The sequence below is a fragment of the Procambarus clarkii genome, chromosome 65, assembly GCF_040958095.1.
Source record: "Procambarus clarkii isolate CNS0578487 chromosome 65, FALCON_Pclarkii_2.0, whole genome shotgun sequence".
Taxonomy (NCBI): Eukaryota; Metazoa; Arthropoda; class Malacostraca; order Decapoda; family Cambaridae; genus Procambarus; species Procambarus clarkii.
The window spans coordinates 6,780,502-6,797,286 of NC_091214.1; the positions used below are offsets into that span (position 1 = coordinate 6,780,502).

The 16,785-nt window shown below is 43.2% G+C and overlaps 1 protein-coding gene across 1 annotated transcript; it reads right to left on the reverse strand.

Annotated features, from left to right (window-relative positions):
- Positions 1–2,474: 2,474 nt before the first annotated feature.
- LOC138354919 (uncharacterized) lies at positions 2,475–15,626 on the reverse strand. The gene is made up of 5 exons (XM_069309408.1): positions 15,378–15,626; positions 13,491–13,601; positions 12,737–12,841; positions 12,061–12,296; positions 2,475–3,506 (listed from the first exon to the last, which is right to left on the reverse strand). Exons 2-5 carry the CDS (start codon positions 13,581–13,583, stop codon positions 3,005–3,007), a joined length of 936 nt encoding a protein of 311 aa, XP_069165509.1. The 5' UTR covers positions 13,584–13,601; positions 15,378–15,626; the 3' UTR covers positions 2,475–3,004.
- Positions 15,627–16,785: the final 1,159 nt, after the last annotated feature.

Below are 16,785 nucleotides of genomic sequence, written 5' to 3' on the forward strand. Positions count from 1 at the left end.
AACTTGGTGAGTTACTAATGACTCTCCGTTAGTCTTCTGTTTAAACTTGGTCACTAATTATTAAGTGTTTGTAAGTTTTGAATGGTTATTAATTTATCTTATCTATTTCTTCACTCGTTAAGCTGGTCTGCTGAGAGTAAGTAAACCGTGTTGTATTCTGAATCGATTTGTCTGAAATCACTGATTTGGCAAGTGGCCGGAGAGGCGCTGATTCAAGGCCGTGATGACTCTTCTCTCCTACCAACACCCCGACCCCCCCACCCCCCCCCCACCCGCCATCCAAAGCAAACTATTATAGTTTAATTGGTGCTGTAGGGCAGTTTGGGGACTTCTGGGATATGCTAATCTGACACTTGTAGCCTGATAGCTTTCAAACAAGCCGCCAGTTTTAGGTGTAGCTTGGTAGAGCCTATGGCTATCTACTTGTGGGCGGAGTTAGCTACTAGGTTTCCCAATATATACTGAGGGAGATGTAGATTCGAGAGAGATAAGCAATAGGAGAACAGCTAGCAGAGCAGAGCAGAGCAGAGGACAGCTGCCGAGATAGGCTGTCGGCCTGACGGGGGGGTGACGTTGCTTGACAACTGCAGACCCTCCCCCGCCCTCTCTATTCAACTTAGACTCAGTCCTCTGGTGGTTGTTACAAAATTGACGCGTTAAGAGTTGTCTCATTTGTCCAGTCTCCGGACGGCAAGATATATATATATATATTCTGAATGTCAGTGGGAAATCATCATGGAACATCAGTCACTGAACATAGAACGCTCAGTGGCTTATTTCCCAGGAACCACCAATCTGTAATATTTGATATTACAGGACCGTGAGAACCACTAAGCACTGAAGTCTGGTACAGTATTTATTTGTAGACATTAGTAGCATGCTGTAGTTGGCTTGCGTCGGAGGCATTTTCAATTGATTTGGAGATACAGGACTTGGTTTTGGTATCTCGAGACCAGGAACTGTTAATTATGGTATTTTTTTCTGGACACAGTTGCCCATTACGCAACTTTCCAGGTGTCTAGCCTTATGTGACCCAATAGCTCAAAAATGTTTGTTTTCAGTACATAAGCCTGAAAACAAAAATTGAAAATATATCAAATTTAACACCTTAAATGTAACACAAAATATACTTTGATTTTATTTTTCTCAAGGCCCATGGAAAGTAAGTAATTATCAAAAGAAGGCACCAGGCTGGAGGCCCATGGAAAGATTGACATTATAATATGTATTGTAATAGGCTTCCATTAGATACCCGACATTCTTCAATAAAATTTTAGAGCATATTCAAAGAGTTCTCGATATGTTTGTAGTTTCGTTTTTTTCTATGGACTTGCACAATCGCTCTATATTTTTTCAGTGCCAATGTATCAAGATTGGAAACTTAACCCTAGTGATATATACACAATTTATACATTCATGAGCATTTCAGTTTGCTTTTTAGAGTGTCTTTTCGTTTTCACATTATAAATTTTGTATTAGTATTTGTTTATTTTTATTTAAAAGTTAATAGATTATTAGGGAATATTTTTGTACTTTAGGTTGTATATATATATATATATATATATATATATATATATATATATATATATATATATATATATATATATATATATATATATATATATATATATATATATATATATATATATATATATATATATATATATATATATATATATATATATATATATATATATATATATGAATGAAAACTCACACCCCAGAAGTGACTCGAACCCATACTCCCAGAAGCAACGCAACTGGTAACTACAGGGCGCCTCAATCCGCTTGACCATCACGGCCGTCAAAAGGAAGTGATAGCCGAGGCTATTTGAGCCACTTCCCCGACGGCAACTCGGATGGTAATCTTGGGCATAGCATTTCACCAAATCACCTCATTCTTTGGGGCACACGTGAGGAACACAAATGCGAACAAGCCTGAATGGTCCCCAGGACTATATGCGAATGAAAACTCACACCCCAGAAGTGACTCGAACCCATACTCCCAGAAGCAACGCAACTGGTAACTACAGGGCGCCTCAATCCGCTTGACCATCACGGCCGTCAAAAGGAAGTGATAGCCGAGGCTATTTGAGCCACTTCCCCGACGGCAACTCGGATGGTAATCTTGGGCATAGCATTTCACGAGTTGCCGTCGGGGAAGTGGCTCAAATAGCCTCGGCTATCACTTCCTTTTGACGGCCGTGATGGTCAAGCGGATTGAGGCGCCCTGTAGTTACCAGTTGCGTTGCTTCTGGGAGTATGGGTTCGAGTCACTTCTGGGGTGTGAGTTTTCATTCGCATATAGTCCTGGGGACCATTCAGGCTTGTTCGCATATATATATATATATATATATATATATATAATATAGTATTTGTGTGCGTGTATTTGCAGCGAAGTGGTGGATGACAGGTGCAGCCAGGATGGCCTGCTCTGCCACAGTAAAAATCATTAGAGGATAGTCACCTGCATGTCCAGCTGAGAGAGATTATTCGTTCATTTATTAAGCACCCCATACGCATCATGTGGGCGATGGTAGAAAGGTTTACAGAGGTACATAATGGGCCAAAGAATCAAACCCAATAGTTCATTTAGCAACGTAAGTGACAACCTTGTGACGCTAGTTACACAGTCGTTAATATTACATAAACATATTCAAATATATGCACATACAGACATATATATAATGCGAGGGAACCCATTACTTTACGCTCCAAAACTTGGATGTTATTGGTTGCGGAGATTGGATCAGAGTAAATCCAGGGAAGAACGGCAAGCAGTTTGTGAGTAACAAAATTTCCACATAATTTGTCGCAGAATTAAACAATCTTGGTTTTTTGCTGAATCTTTTCGCTACAATGCTAGTGAGGAATATTTGTTACATTGGACTTGTATTTATTAATTATTAATATAATGACAATAATTATTGTTATTATGATTAATTTTTTATTTGTCATTATTAATTTTATGAGTTATCCTTTAGAACTTATAAAATATATTTTGCTATAGTAATTGGGGATCTTTGTCCTGTGATATTTCACTGATTCCATTTGTCTGCTCGAAGGCCATCCAGGCGGCAGTGTGAGTGTTTTCCCAGCCTGGTATCTTGCTGAACGTTGCTATAGAAGGTGGGTTGTCGTAGCTGACGTGGGCATTAGGAATGAAGCCCTGGCTAGCATATAGCCTCCCCATGACCTTGATTACCAGTCTACCAAGACCCAGATTCCTGTAGCTGTCGTCCGTCCCCAACATGCCGATGCTTCCATACATGGTCGGCGACATCCAGGAGACAGGTGTTTCCTCATTTCCGGAGTAGTGCAGGTGCTGGAGGTCGAGCGGAGAGTCCTTAGTCACGCTCGAGTCGAGGAACACTCCAACAGATGGCAGATGCTGGGATAGGCTCCACGTGGACTCCAGCGATTGGGTCTTGCTAAAGATGCTCCTCTCCAGCAGGTGTTGGAGCCCAGTTTTGACAAGTTTACAGACACGGAAACCTGGCTTGTTCCTGGAAGCAAGAGGGAAGAATGATATGCTGGGTACAGAGCAATGTTATTTTCTAAGTAAACAGCCAAGGCAGCACATTTGTTGCCCGAGTTATACTCTCACACTATAAGTAAATCCGCAGTGTCCATCTGCCATAGGCACAGAAGCCGGGTCACTTATCTAGCTTATGCAGTCTATTACTGGCTTAAATCAGTGTAATTTCCTCCTAAAAACCTGAGATTTTGAAATAAGAGTCTTCAGAGTACTATGGTGAGATGATCCCAATATCTTGCTCCAATTATTTTCTGGTAAATCACATTATTGTGAATTCATTATGTATTCTTATGTAGTTTCTCATAATTTCGGCATGCAGTTTCATATTTATTGTTCATCAATTTAATCTATTTCAAAAATTGTAATCATATATAAATATTTATATACGATTAAATAGAGAATGGTACTTTGCCATCTAGGTTCAATTGCAAATTGCTAATAAAGGCCATTTAAGTAAATTCTATAAATTCTCTGCCTAAGATTTTTCCTGTTTATTAATGTTTTGATAAAATTTGAACTTGTGTGAGAAGAAATTGTAAGGAACCAATTATGAAATCAGGGGGATTCCTGGCTGCGCCACCAGAGGGTGCAGACGTCGGGCTCCGGCTATCAGTAGTCGTCTGCCGTTGCTGAGTGGCGGTTGCTGTGGGGGGTGGAGCGCCCGCTGGTCGGGGCCCCACCTGCCGGTATGGACGCGGCTGGTACAAGCCGCATTCGGAGGATCAACACAGTGCGGCTGGACTTTTCTGCTGACGTGCACTGGCCCGTTGTAGAAGTTGCCCTCATGCACGTCCTCCGTGTTGACGTCCCCGAGCTCCTGGGCCTCGAGAAGTTGTCGCCCACCCGTGTTGTGATGTCGTTCGCCACGTCACATGTTTACCGGGAGTTTGTGGCTCGCTGGAATGACCGCACGCTTCCTCTTCCGGCTTCGGCTGTGTCTGTGGAGATCTCGGATCCCTGGGGGCCCTTGACGTTTGTGAGTGTTCACGGCGTGCCAGTGACCTTCCCCGAGACGGCCCTCATGTTCTTGTTTACGCGGTTTGGGTCTGTGGTGAAGCACCAGTTCAACACCTTGAGTGCGGGCCGGCTGAAGGGGGTCCGGCTGGGTTCACACACGCTTGTCATGCGGCTCACGAGCCCATACCGTCCAGGGTCTCGTATCGTGGGCTGTCTCTGAGGACCTTCTATCAGGGTCAAACCCGCACGTGTTTCCGGTGTGGTGCTGAGGGCCACGTAGTGGCCGGTTGCGACGCTTCTCATGCTGAAGCCCCTTCAGTTTTCCTAGAGGATGATTTTCCTTACTTATCTGTGCGTGTGGACTCCCCGGCGGATCCTCGCTCTGTGCAGGTGCCTGGTGTGGATCCTGCGGGAGTTCCGGATGTCGCTACGTATGGACCTGATAAGTCTGCCCCGCCGGTGAGCTCGGGGGACCTGGGGGCGCCTGTTTCGGACCTTCGTCGTTCGATAACTGCGGAGGTGCATCCGCATCCGGTGGCCTTGGGGGATGCTGTAGGGGTGGCTCCTGCATCTTCTGCTGGAGGCTGTGTGCTTCCCGGGGCTGGCGGGACGGTGGTATGTTTGTCTCCACCCACGTTCTCTACCTTGTCGCCTCTGGCAGCTTCCTCGTTGCCGAGTACCTCCTCTCTTCTGCAGCTTCCGTCACCCTCCCTGGTTACCTCACGTGTGCTGGAGTCTACCCTTCCGCCTGCTGTGTCTCTTCCTTCTCCGACTCCAGTCTCCGTTCCTGGTGGTGGCTTTTTGCCCCGCATTGTTGAGGCTCCTGTTCTGCGTGATCGTGCTGCCCCGGCGTTGGGGCCGCCTGCCGATGGTTCTTCTGGGACACCGCTTGCTGGGGGGGTGACAGTTCCGACGATCAGCGGCCTCTTTTTAAGCGCCGTTGTTCGGCTCGGGGTGCATCACCTCGCCGGTCGTGGGCAGAGGAGTGATGCGATGGATGATGATGCTGTGGCCGACGCTGTGTTGCCTCCTGTGGTGCCTTCTGGGTTGGACGCTGTGCCTCCTGCTGGTGGCTCCCCTCAGTGGGCAGTTGCCCCTGGTGATCGCGACCTTGTGGTGGTGTTGTCGAAGGATGTGCAGCAGGGGGCCTCTGCTCCTGTTCCGGTTGGTGGGGGCACTGGGGCCCCTGCGGAGCTACCCGGCCTCCGCGGGTCTCGGTGCGAGTCCCAGCACCGAACGGAGTACACGCCTTAGTGGGCGGGCCGGTGTGCGGCCTGCCGTGCAGTCAGGTGTGCTTCCAAGTGTGCGGCCCTGTGACCAGCTTCCTAGGGGGAAACCCATCCCTTTCGTCCTCCCGACCGGCGAGATGATAGACAGATCTATGGCAACTGCGACTTTTGAGTGTGATGACCTGTTGCATCCTGTTCCCTTTTGCCCATCTACCATCTGGGTTCCACGAGCGCAGTGTTTTGTCTCGGGAGTGCCGAATTTGATGCCTCGGCCTACTGTGACTCCTGGGTGTCCGATTCCTGAAAGTGACCAACTTGTTTGGGAAGCTTATTGCTTACGGTTTCCAGCTCGGGAGTACCCAGAGAAGTATGAGTGATTGGTTTATTGGTGTGTTTGGTTTCTGTCTGTGTTGTGCGTGATGTTTCCCCGGTGCCTGCTTGCACAGGTGGGTGTCCTTGTCTGTGCATGTGTGGTGGTGTGGATGTTGTTCTTGCCCCTGCGTGGCCTGTTTTGTTGTATGTTTTGTGCTTTGCCTTTGGTGTGTGTGTTTTTTTTTGTGGTTGTGTGCGGTTGTGGGCGTTTAGTGTTATTTCTTTCGTGTCGTTGCGCTCGCCCTGTGTATTGTGTTGGGGTGGTGGGCGGTGTGGTTGTGTATGTCGCATGTGTGCGTGTGTTTATTTTCTTGTCCTTGTGACATTGCTTTATTATGTATACGGCATTTCTGTGTTTATCTCTGTTTGTATTTCCTTGTTTATGTATTTAACTGTTTTTCTGTATTTATTTTTTGTTGTTTCCTGTAGCTTTGTACTATTGCCTCTGTCGGTGGTTTAGGAGGCCTGTTGTTATGTACTAATCTGCACCTGTGTTTGGGTTGTTGAGATGGGCTTGTTTTGTGTGTTTTCTTTCTGTATTTCTGTACTTACGTTTTTTGTGGATGTGACTATGTTTTATGTTATTTATATCTTGTGTTATTTATTTGTAACGTTGTTTTTTTTGTGTGTGTGGGTGTGTAAACACCGGTGCCCGTTTCGGGGTTTTCTCATTTTGTGCCTTGTATCATGTGTTTTCTTTCTTGGTTTTTTGTTGGGTATGTTTAGTTTGCATATGTGTTTCCGTACTTTGTTATATTTGTCCTGTTTGTATGTATGATTTGTTGTTTTCTATTGTCTATTTTGTATATTGTGTATTTCTTTTATAAAAATATAAAAAAAATTATGAAATCAAAAGGTTTTGGTCAGTAAAGCGTGCACGCATTTAGTATGACTAAATTGTAAAATATAAACTACTGGCTGGTTTGGGGAGTTTTTATGCAAATTAGCAATCGAGTTGTAAGCAACCAGTAGGTTATATCAGTTAATTTGTACTTAGTAAAGTGTTAGTAGAAATAAGAAATTTGTTAGAGATGGTTTGTATGACATGTGAACACATTCCCATCGTGGGGCTCATTTCAATTGTGTCCGACTGGTGATGATGAACTGTTACGACCAGGGTGGTCTATTTCAGGGAAACAAGAATTTATAGAAAGAAAGAAACACAAGGGTTGGCCGTTGAGTGTGCTACTGGTTTGCAGTGCAGTCGGCGGTACGATCAAGTAGTGATATGGAAATTACTGGGTGTATTTAATCATTTGGACTTAGTGGTTGACAAAGTAGTGGGCAGCTAGTAGGGAAATGCATTTATAGATGATTTTGTTAAATATTTGGGCAGAACACATAAGAGAATGTAGATGGTTATGATATGAGTTTTTTCAAGTATGCAGCCGAAGGAAGGAAGCAGATTCAGTTTGGTGATGGTGGTCTGTGAGTGGTCGTTTTTATTTTTTATTTTATTTGGGGAGTTCCACCTGAGCAGCCGTAGGGTGAAGACGTGTCGTCTGAACACTCCGGCAGTTTGGGGAGGTTGCAGTTTTTCGCCGGCAGGGGGTGTGGGGGTCTCTTACCCTCCCTGTCCAGTGTTGTTGCCTGCCTGGCTGTGTGCTGACGTGGCCGTTTTAACATGGGGGGCCTGGCCGTTCCTCCTGTGTTGCGGGTAAATTCCGTGGGCCTGGAATTCACGTGTAAGGCTGGTTATCCGGCCATTGAGTTAGTTATGTGCGACATCCTTCGTGTCCCGGTGGAAGCTGTGTATGGCGTTGAGCTTGTTACGGCCCCCCGGGTGATTGTCAAGTTCGTGGGGGAGGATGAGTATCGGGATTTCCTCCGGCGGAACGAGGGGCGTTCATTGCAGTTGCCGGATGGCGCCGGCTCCGTTTCGATCTCGGACCGAAGTGGTGCCCTGACATATGTCAGTGTGCACGGTGCGCCCCTGGAGTTCCCTGAAGACCTTCTCCGGCGCTTCTTCGGGAGGTATGGTGTAGTCTTCAGTGTGCGGGTGAACAAGCTGTCCTCGGGGAAGTATGCTGGGAAGCAGACGAACGTCCGTACATTAGGTATGCGCCTGCGGTCGGATATCCCATCTTCTGTCCGGCTGCTGGGCTACTACGTTCGGGTGTACTATGCCCGGCAGCCCTGTACTTGTTTCCGGTGTGGCCAGTTGGGGCATCAGGCTGCCGGGTGCTCTGAGACACCTGCTGCACCCGTTAACTTATTCCGGGAGGAGGATTTCCCGCCGCTCCCTCAGGGCGTGGATTCCGGAGATGAAGTGGAGCAGGTCCCAGTCGCTGCTGATGCGGCCCCTCCTGCGTCACCCGACATGCCCCCGGGTGTTGTCCCTCAGCCGAGTGCGTCTGCGTCTTCCTCGACTCCTGCTGCTGCGCCTGGTCCTGCACCCTCGCCAGGTGTTCCGGCTGTGCTGGGTGTTGAGGGGGCTGCGGAGCATCCTGTTGTGTGCGGCCCGGGTCCCCATGTGGTTGAGGCTGCTGCAGTACTGCGACGGGCACCGACGGGTTCGCCCGGTTCGTGAGGGCAGTGGTTCTGGGTCCGCCTCCGGCTGTGAGGATGTGCGGCCAGTGCCCAAGCGTTCTAGGCGCTCTTCTACTGCTTGGGCTGATATGGAGGACTACGACGCGGGTGGAGCTTCGGGAGATGGTGTGGCGATTCCGGGTGCCTCGTGCTCTACGACGCTGGTGGTGGCTGATGTCCATGTGTCAGCTGTTGATGATTGTGCGTCTAATTTACCTCCTGTTCTTTCTCCTGCAGAAGGTTCTCCGCAGTGGGAGGTGGTTGCTCCTACGGGCGTGGATGGTGCGGATCCTGGTGCGAGCCGAGGCATCAAGCTGGTGCTGAAAAAGGATGTCAAGCGTGGGGGGTCCCAGCAGATACAACGTTCGGTGGTTGACGAGGGGCCCTGTGAGGCAGCTGAGGAGGCTCCCAGTGTGCTGCCCATTGCCCGGCCTCATGGGAAGGTGCCTCTCCCTCTCATCTTGGCCTCCGGAGTGGCGAATGATGCTGACCATCCGTTGAATTTTGATATTGTTGACCGTGTGCGTCCTGATCCGTGGTGCCCTTCTACCATCTGGATTCGTCGGGCTAAGTGTTTTATTGTAGGTGTGCCGGAGTTAATGCCTGATCCTCGTACGCTCAATAGTGACCATGTTTCGGAGGACATTATGCTACTTTGGGAGGCGTATTGTATTCGATTCCCGGCAGACGAGTGGCCGGACAAGTATGAGATCTTTTCGTAGTCTGTGTGCTTGCTGTGTGTTTGGTGTGGTGTTGTGATGTTTTGTTGTATTTTTTCTTTTGTTTTCTTGTGTTTTTTATGTCGGCCCTTCAGGCCGGTGTTTTGTGACTTTGTATGATTGTGTATTAATTAGTTTGTTTCTTGATGTACTTTGTTGTTACATTCTTGGTCCTTCAGGCTAGTTGTTGTGTTTATGCCTGTTTTGTTTTCAGGTGTGCGTGTTTATTGTACTTGTTTATTTTGGCCACGCCTTTTGTTTACAGGGCGGATGGCTTGGTGTGTGTTTTTTTTATTAATGTATTGATTTTATGTTGCTTTACCTGTTGTACGTGTTTGGACAGTCTTGTGTTTGCACTGTTCTGTTTCCTGCTATGCCTCTTGTTGTATGTTTTGTTTTTCTGGAGGTGTTGTTTTGTACTGTGATTGTTGAATTGCCATTGTATTCTGTTTTGTGCTTTGATGTATGCTGTATTTTTCATGTTTTTCTTGTGTATGTGTTTTGTTGTGCTATGCTGTTTTGTTGTGCTATGCTGTCGGCCCTTCTGGCCGGTGGTCTATTGTTTTCCTTTATGTATTCTGTATTTTTATTGTACTTAATTTGCATGCTCTGCATGTAAAAAAAAAAATAAAAAAAAAAAAAATTATTTATTTATATATACAGGTACAAGAGTTCTTACATTCTTGTACAGCACCTGTCTAGTTGGTCAGCATAATTTACTCAGTTAAGTTCATTCCTTTATATATCTGCCACCGTGGTTATATATTTTTATTAAGTAGGTTATAAATGGAACTTACAGCTCACTCACAGTTTTGTAGCAAGTAAAGTGACCTGGAAGAGGATATGGTACTGATGTGGTGTACCAGAGTTCTGTGTGTAATATTAACTGTTCCACCAGTGTTAATTCCTGCCTAGTATTTTGTTGGTGTAAATCCTTGCTTCTATCCAACGAGAGTATTGGATCTTAAAGTAAATGTCAGAGAGCAAGATCATTTGTTATGAGTGTGGGAGTTTTTTTAATAGATTGTTACCAAGCAATCTTTCTTTCCTGTGGGCATGGTGAGATCGTTATCTACCTTTAGACACGTATTTAGGAATGTCTTCCTGAGGGGGCCTAGCAACCCACAAAATTAGGCAATTGTCAACATAGTGTTACTGTGGGGGAGCCTATTCCACAAATTACTGGGAGTGCCATCATTTTATCATTCATGTTAAGTCCTTCCTCATTCATACTGGCCATTAATTCTACCTTCTTTGGATTTTAATACATTCCAAGTTGTGATATTGAGCACAGTACCTTGGAGACTATTTGGTATAGGAACTCCAGGGACACTAATAGGTCTGTGTTGTGCTTTAACCGTTCCTGGACAGGATTATATGCGACCGGGGGGGGGGGGGAATGTTCTTGGACTGTGGTTCAACTTAACTCTTTTGGGCGAGCCTTTGCTAGTCTTCGTAGGCCAGGTTCTCTTTTCAAAGGAGTTCTGGAAAGGTAGAGTAAATGTCAACAGGAACTGCCCTTTTCTGTGTGTTTACTAGTTGTGTTTACTAGTTGTGTTTTTACGGGGGTTGAGCTTTGCTCTTTCGGCCCGCCTCTCAACTGTTTACTATTTTTATTTTTTTCCACACCACACACACACACCCCAGGAAGCAGCCCGTGACAGCTGACCAACTCCCAGGTACCTATTTACTGCTAGGTAACAGGGGCACTTAGGGTGAAAGAAACTTTGCCCATTTGTTTCTGCCTCGTGCGTGTGTGTTCACTTATGTGTGTTTTCTGTGTTCACTTATTACGTTTATAATAAGTGAAAGTAATTACATCCATTTTAAATAACCTGTGTCCCAGGCCACAAGAGGACATCATCCCTTGTAGCTACAATTTTGGGAATATTTTCCTGGAGGTCGGGTCTTACCTCTTAGGACAGATGAGGATTTAATTTGGGCCTCTTTGATGCAGCATTGCGAAGTGTTTGACTGGTAGTGCAAATACCAGCAGTCCAGGTTAATTATTAATTTTCAGTTCAATTCTGACCTCAAACTCAATAATATTTAAGAACATGAATATCGAATTTTAATAAGTACATAGGTATGCAATACAGTTAACGGTAAGAAATATAACCTTTTAACTATATTTAATAATATATTCAAAGTCAGATAATGCATGTGAATAACATTTTTGTCACTATCTAAAAATATATTCGACTCGGTATAAAGGGCTAACTAAACTCGGGTTCAGGCCTTAACTTGCATATACGACTGCGGACCCAAATGTACTTTGATCCTTCAACTGATATCATTTTTTATATATCATATCAAAAGTTGATTTTTGTCAGCTTTTGAAATTTTATTCTCATTTATTACAATGTATTCAATATCGTCATTCTATTGAATTGTTGACATTGCAGTTAAATGTTATCTATTTTGTATAATTATTTATATTATTTATATTTATTATATTATATTATTTATTTTATTATTATATTATATTTATATTTAAGACTTAAGGCCTATCAACTGCACGAGGGTTATTAAAGCCTTGACACTAGATTACTGACCAACCAGCAAGTATACTTTAGCCCTGAACAAAGTCAATTATTAAAGTAAACTCTCAGTATGTGTATACCGAGAAATGGAGGACACTTCTTGGTGTATATATATGCCTGCACGGTAGATATTGCCACTTTAAAGTTCACTGTATGGTAAGGTAAGTACCAACCTGAGGAGTTCAGTATCCATGTTAGGGCGGTAAGTAAATGTGTAATTTGGATCCCAAATGACGAGGGAGCTCTCCAGCTCTTGGGCCAGCATCTTCAGCGGCTCAACCAGGAAGTGGGGAACATGACCGATCAGCAGGTGTTGTCGCCAGTCCAATAGAGGCGTCTCCCTCAGCGCCTCTATCAGTTGTTCGAATTCCGCTTCCCGGCAGTAGACGCCAATACTGGAGGGCACGTTCTAGAGGTAGAGAAACAGTGCAAGAACACCAGCATCTGTAAGTCTCTATTAATTCGAAATGCGCACACGCAAGTACAAGAGGTGATAGATTCAATCTAACGAAACAAATGGGGCATACAATATTATAAAATTATCTTTTGCAAAAAGAGTGGTAGACGATTGGAATAATTGTAGTAAGAAGGCGGTTGATTCCAAAATTGTTAGTACATTTTGGTTTTGGCGGCGTATGGTTTCCGGCTTCACAACATCACTGAAATGATGTACTAAATTTGCCCGAACCAAACCAAACCGATGATCCGTGAATAGAAAACTGAACATCACGTCGATTTTGCGAGACGCTATGATTTGTATCACATCAGTTTTTGGTCTTAGGGGATTTATACGTCAAAATTCGATGTACTATGCGAGAGGACAGGATGTAGGAGATACGCAGAACTTACCGTCTTCTGCCACAAGAGTGTGTGAGAGTGTGGTTGGGCAGCCAAGGTGTAGAACGTGGTCGTAGACAGCCACCCTCGAGCGTGTAGGAGCAGGATGTTGTGCATCTGTCACAGTTTGCATTCAAGTTAACAACTAAACAAAAATTATGATTGAAAAGGAGAACTATCTGCATTCAAGACCTCATTCTTGTTAATTAACTGACTTTTACGAAATGAAATAATATTAGAACAAGGTATTATGCAATATTATAGTAAGACAATAATTTTTTAATATTTTACTTGATAAATAATAATAATTACCAAAACTTTGTAGTCCTTCAGCGGGGGAATGTTTAAAGCAATGTATTTCAGTCCATAAATATATTCAACTACAAGTATTTGTAACTCTAACTCAAAATCAGATATATCTTAAAAAGCAAAAATATATCTGAAACAGTTTTCCTCTCACTGTTGCCAAGGAAGAACAGTTGACTTATTGTTATAATTTAAGGGAAATCGACTCAGTCACTGAATACAGAGGTCGTCTCGCGTTCAATGAATAATGAAATATTTCAATTACTTTCTTGAAACTAAATTGAGCCATAATCGTCACTCATTAAAATAGTTTAAGGAGCTTCTTGAAATACTCCTTGAAAATCATTTTCAAGAAGTGAAAGAAATTTCAGGAGAAATCGGCAAGTCACTACGGGAAGTGTTAAGATTTTAGCTAGTCCACAGTTCTCCCGGAGCTACAGTGGGGTGAGGATCAACTCACGGTGGCCGAGTAGGGTAGGTCCGCCTTAAGGCTGTCAGCAAGTTCCAAAAGTTGGCGCCTACTGGTCACTTGAGTGAAGATTGGCGCAGCCATGATGACTCTACTGGTTCACTTGAAAGAAACGCATACAGTGTAGGAAATAGGAGCATGTGACTGAAAAGATATTTATAAATAATATTTAAAAATTCAATAATTGGTTGCTCCTATTTATGTTTCTGAAGATTTTTTATTATTTAACAGGCTTAGGAATACACAGCAATGTGCAGCTACCCCAATTCTATATGAAAGATTACACAATGGAGATAAAAAACTAGCTATAAGTTCATCTAATATTCCCATCTCAAAGGATGGTTAGTCATACATGGAATCAGGGGAGAAAATACCAGCTTCAAATACAAAAAACTCTGACTAAGAATCAGGTGAAAACATAACATGTAAGGCTGATCTATTAGCCTCACCAGCAAAATCTGGGTACAGCATAAGTATATCTTCCAGTATTCCTTAGTGTACGAAGTAATTACAGAACTCAAAGTACCTTATACCATTAGGTCTGAAGTCACTTATAACAGGGCAATCACAGATATAGTGTTAGAGAGTATGTCCCAGCTCTTGTTCACATAGTTTACAATTGGAATATTCACCATTGGGGGGGATTCATTATCTGCAGCCACCAGCTATGGATATCGATGTCCCAGCCTAATTCTGGAAATTACAATGTCACAGTCTGGTGGATGTTTTATGCTGCCTGTACATATAATTCTCGGTTCTAAACTAAATGATCATTATCATTATCTAAGTGATAATGACACCAAGTGTAAACTATGAGGTATGTTAAGGTATCACACCCTCACCCATTATGTTCTTGATTGCCTGTTGATTAATGTATATAGCAACACTGAGATAAGGACTGTTCCTGAACAAATAGCCTGGATGGGTCACAACGGAAAGATTGATGATATTCTGGAGAAATATAAGAATTTTGCACCAAGATTGTAACCTTTTGTTGAATTGTCTGAATGTCTATTGCAAATTGTCTATATACCTAGTCATAAAAGTATTTGTGTGTGCGTCTGATAACATACTACACGTGTAAAGGAAGAAATGTATATGTTTATCACTCAGAATGTTCGGTAATATGTTTACTGTTTGTGAAGAGTCTATATATGTATGAGCACGTTGTACTGAACAGGGTGAGAATAACTTAAGCTACCTCATCCCTTTGAGTGTATTTTACCTTAATAAACTTATTTCAATTTCAATGTCAACTTGTGGTTTTGATGAGGCACGTTTTTCCAAGTCATCCGCCACCTCGTTGAGTACTATTCCAACATGAGATGGAATCCACATGAATTTCACTTTGTGACCTTTCAGCTGTATTTCATTTATCCTTTCTTACACCGTCGATTATTGTGCTGTTAATCATGAGTATCCAACTTGGTCAGTTGCTAATGGCTCTCCGTTAGTCTTCTGTTTAAACTTGGTCACTAATTATTAAGTGTTTGTAAGTTTTGAATGATTATTAATTTGCCCTATCTATTTCTTCACTCATTAAGCTGGTCTACTGAGAGTAAATAAGCCGTGTTGTATTCTGAATCGATTTTTCTGAAATCACTGATTTGGCAAGTGGCCGGCGAGGTGCTGGTTCAAGGCCGTGATGATTCTTCTCTCCTATCCTCGTCCCCCCCTACCCTAAACACACTATCATAGTTTAATTGGTACTGTAGCGCAGTTTGAGGACTTCTGGGATATGTCTGGTACTTTTCACAACTGTGTAGTACCTTCACGATTACAATTTATAATGTATGAACTGGCACTTATTTTGGATGAATACTTATATAATTAGGTTTAGCACAGGAACCTGTTATGTACGATGAACAGAGAATTTACCTTTATATTGAATATGTTTGCTGCTGATTCTCAAACACTTGTATACTTGAAACTGTAAATAGCTTCTTTCATCCACAGCGCTGCTCTATCTTGTTGCGACTATAGCAAGAAGAAAATGTTGTAGGGGCGGCAGCCAGCCAGGGTCCTTCACCCTGCCACACGCCTGGTACACTGAGCTCCCGGGACGACCGTGAGATGTTGTTGTTGTTATAGATTCAGCTACTCGGAACAAGTTCCAAGTAGCGCGGGCTATGGTGAGCCCGTAACTTACCTGGCACAGGAGCGGGCCGTAGTGGACTTACCAGGCACAGTAACGGTTCCATTAGATGTGTTTAGGGGAGCTTCAAATGAATTAAGGTGGTCAGTTCCGTAGACAATTATATGTGGCTCTGCTACTTTGTACTCCCCTTCATATAGTCTAGGGTAGCTGCACTAATGTGCAGCTACCCTAGACTATATGTACCTAATGTATATATTAGATGATGTACCTAATATATTAATAAAAACAAAAACAAAATTTCCACTAACACTACATGAGATTAGTGTTTACTCTTATGAATGACGTACTTACACATTTCTTGGACTCCATTGACCGTGTTATCTCTGAATTCCGCGATTTTTTTCACATGCCATTATATAATGACGCAAAGGATGCGAATAGTTCTGCCGACAGTTTACATAGTCAAATCTACATCAGCAGATGTTGCAGACTCCTAGAGGTACTTATTGGCAAGCCTAAGCCTAGCAGTGGTAACATCTAGAAGTCTGCTAACCTTATAGGATGACCCATAGACGTGGGGTTCTTCCTGCATAATACAATGGTGATAGATGGAGTAACTGGTGTGAATTTCACTTTGCCTGATTATGTGCCTCTGTAACCCTTTCCACCACCGCCCACGGGATGGGTATGGAATGCATATTAAAGAAATGCATTAATTCTTAATTAATAAGAATTAAATTAATAATTTATAATTATTCGAATATTAATTCTTCTAAGTTCAGTTGTTCTTTCACTATCAGTGACGAAAATCATCCCAGAGGATGAGGACCTGAGAGGATCATAATCATCTCCCATAATAGTTAAGGCTGCAGGTCATAGAACTAAAAATTCTACAAACAAGACACATAAAGGTTAATCTTATTGTGACAAATCAATTTTAAAATTTTAAAACATTTTGAGATTTTAAAACAAGTTTTAAAATCTCAATTCAAGCTACAGTACTTAAACTTTAATGGGTTTAATACGACTCACACAAGCGGTAACAGTTTCACATTGATCTAGCTTCAGTGTAGAGCAGACATAACATAATATGTTATTTAACCCATAGGGTAACCTATGAAACTATGGACCATCTCTAATTATAAAGAATGGAAGACCTACTCTTAAACTATGGACTAACTACCTTTA